At 45.8% G+C, this 2996-nt stretch overlaps 1 protein-coding gene across 1 annotated transcript; it reads left to right on the top strand.

Annotated features, from left to right (window-relative positions):
- Window positions 1–1361: 1361 nt before the first annotated feature.
- On the top strand, window positions 1362–2326 carry LOC122207726 (holocytochrome c-type synthase). Its single transcript, XM_042917908.1, is given in 4 exon segments — window positions 1362–1582; window positions 1584–1641; window positions 1644–1920; window positions 1923–2326. Coding segments are annotated over 4 exon segments (960 nt in total).
- Window positions 2327–2996: the final 670 nt, after the last annotated feature.

Raw genomic sequence — 2996 nt, 5'->3', positions numbered from 1 at the left:
TCTATGAATCCATTATGACAAAAACTTGTTGCAAAAGAGTGATTTTCTAGTTTTACCATTTCTTCTACATTTATTCATTGTCATTCATTTTAGGGGCATGAGGATCAGGATTAGTATGACTCAAACTATTTTTCGTCCAATGTGTTACAACCCCCAGATCTGCCCAGTGGGGATGTCTCCAGAGCTAGTTCCTGTGTCCTTTTGCCATGTTCCCATCAATCCTGGGGCATGTCCTTGCCTTTGGGAACAAGGCATTCCAGGTTTTGTTTGTACCTTTTCTGCTCCAGACCTGGAATCCACTATTTTCAAAGTAGCCTTGTTTCCTTTAGGTAGGGAATGGTATTTAGAGACCACAATCTGGGTGCTAGGGTTTTCACTGCTTCCCGGCCCCTCTTACTTACTCTGGTGAAGAACTGGTCTTTGCTGTTTTACCTCCCTACCCCTTCTCTACCCCACCCTCGTTTTCTTTTCCCCTTTCTCTGGCATCAATTCCTTGACGAAATGTCGGAAGCTCGAAAAACTAGCAGCTGCGAACATAAATGGTACAATATTTGAAGGGAGACAACCTCTTCATTTTTTTTCCCCAGTGTGTCCCCATCAAACTGAGTGGGTTACAGCTGAGCTATTTTAAGGACTACCTGTAAGATAAGCAGCCTCTGGCAGCCGTTTCCCATTCAGATCTTTTTCTGCGTGGGGGTAAAGAAGTGGAGAAATTTCATCTAATACAAATATGATTTGAATTTTAAAAGTCTATGTCTAATTACTACTTATGACTATAATAAAAATTGATTTTATACACTGTAATTTTGTGGTTTGAATATGTAATCAGAAATGTGAAGCTCGATGCCTTTGATTTTAATTTCCATAACCGATGCCTCTCAGTTCGCATATTTCAATGGTTTCTGGGCTGAAACACCTTTTTCCAATTAGCAATCAAGATGTGCACAGTAGTTCAAGACCTTCTCAGGGTTTGGACCACCCTGCATAATGCATTTTATTCTACGTCATGATTATGCTTGGCCCTTTATTGAACTGGTCATTACCTTGACCACAGAAAGACATCCCCCAGGGAATTCATTCTTGAATTCTTAAGCAGCCTAAGATTTGCATCTCTCTGGCAAGTAAACGGGTCACATTGAACCATCAATGAGCCAACATTTTCAGAAGACAAAAAAAGCTAATTACGGTTTGCCACAACTGGAGCGGTGCTCCAGTGTTTCCATAAAAGGTTCTTCACTCATTAAGAGTCCAGGGACACCACAGAAATCATGACACAGGACCAAGGACAAGCCATGCAGTCCCTCTCCTGTGAAAACTAAACTCTGGAGAGGTGTACTCGAGCGCCAGCAGTGACTGCGACAATGGTGACCGAGAGAGAGAAGGCAGTTAGAGGCTCCCGACAGCGGCCCAGGACAGGAGTCAGAATTGTTTGGATTCAGCGCCACGGTTCCAATCGTGGATTTGTCTGCATCTACCCCACTGTTACAGTTCAGACCTCACATGCTTCAGATCATCGGATGGCGTCCCCACCATCAGGATGTCCCATGCATGAAGGGAAAATGAAAGGCTGTCCAGTGCAGAGCATGTGACCCATCTTGTGAGAACAAAATGAGCCCTGTGCCTGCTCGCCAGGGCAGGATTGCGTGTGTGAGTCCATGGGATGTCCTGTTACGGGCACTGTGGCCGAGAATAAGGAGCACCTAGATTCTCATCTGATGCCACCACCTGATCGGACGCTGCCCTCCCCCACCCCCCCACCCCCCATCGATGAGCCATTTGCACTGTTTACTCTGAGAGAGGACTCATCCATTCCGAGAGCAGATTCGGAGAATAAGTGGGTTTATCCTTCAGAACAGGTGCTCTGGAATGCGATGGTACGGGAAGGGTGGAAATGGAAGGATGAGGGTATTAGTCAGAAAGACAGCATAATATCATCAGAATTCACAATCAGAATAACGAGCAAGCCCGGAAGGAGATCCGGAAGTAGGAAGCCATTCATGCCGCCGAACATCCTTCGTGCTCCATCACTCATCCGGTTCGGAGGTATTCACCAAGGGCAAGAATTCATTCCTGGGTGGGGTACAAGTTGGCTTTTGACAGGCACGATTGGATCATCCACCCTTGTGGGCCAGAAGTCAGATAGGTCATCGGCTACTGCGATGGCGGTGAGGTCAAACGGGATTACCAGTTCACCACCCTGGACGCCCGGCCCGCTCCGGACCCTCTCTCGTGAGTGTGGGACAGAATGGAGGCTGCATGGCGGCGCTGGACCTCAGAGCCACCGCCTTGTTGGAGATGGGAAGACAGAAACAACTTTTGTTTCTGAGCAATACATTAAACTATTTTCCCCAAACTTGAATTGCTCTCATGATGTAGTGGGAATGTCAAGTGGGTAATGACACCTTACACTTCACTTAGTGAGGGTACCGTGCACGGCGCTCTTTGGTTTTTTGCCTTGCAGTTCGTAGCAGATCGTTATAGGTTTTCGTCCCACTCGGCTTACGTGGGAAGCAATCCCTTGGTTTCTCCTGCAGCTGCAGTATTGCCTCCGTATTTAATCTAGAAAAGCGAGCAACCTCTGAAAAAGAATTTTTCTTATAATGTGAAGAAATCTAAGAAATAATAATAAGAAAGAATTAGAAATGATTCCTCACTCTTTCTTATGAATACTTGAGATATAGACCTGAAGGCCCATGTGATGCTGAAGAGGTATTATCTGGCCAAATATTTGAACTAATACTATTCATTATAAATAAGTGGTTCTGCTTTTGAAAAAGTCACCAGCATTCCATTGTCCACACAACATAGTAGCTCACCCTTCAGAATCCCTACTATTCTGATACGTAACTGTGCTCCCAACAAGGTCTCGTTGCCTGTAGCATTTGCCAAGTTATCCCACCTCTAAGTCCCATTCCTTCTCCTGCCTGAAGCCCTCCCTCCAGTCAACCTAACCCGAACCTTGGCACAAGTCACAGCACAGGATGGTCCCTCTCAAA

The sequence above is a fragment of the Panthera leo genome, chromosome E2 (assembly GCF_018350215.1).
Source record: "Panthera leo isolate Ple1 chromosome E2, P.leo_Ple1_pat1.1, whole genome shotgun sequence".
Classification (NCBI taxonomy): Eukaryota; Metazoa; Chordata; class Mammalia; order Carnivora; family Felidae; genus Panthera; species Panthera leo.
This window is presented reverse-complemented; position numbering and strand designations above follow the sequence as displayed.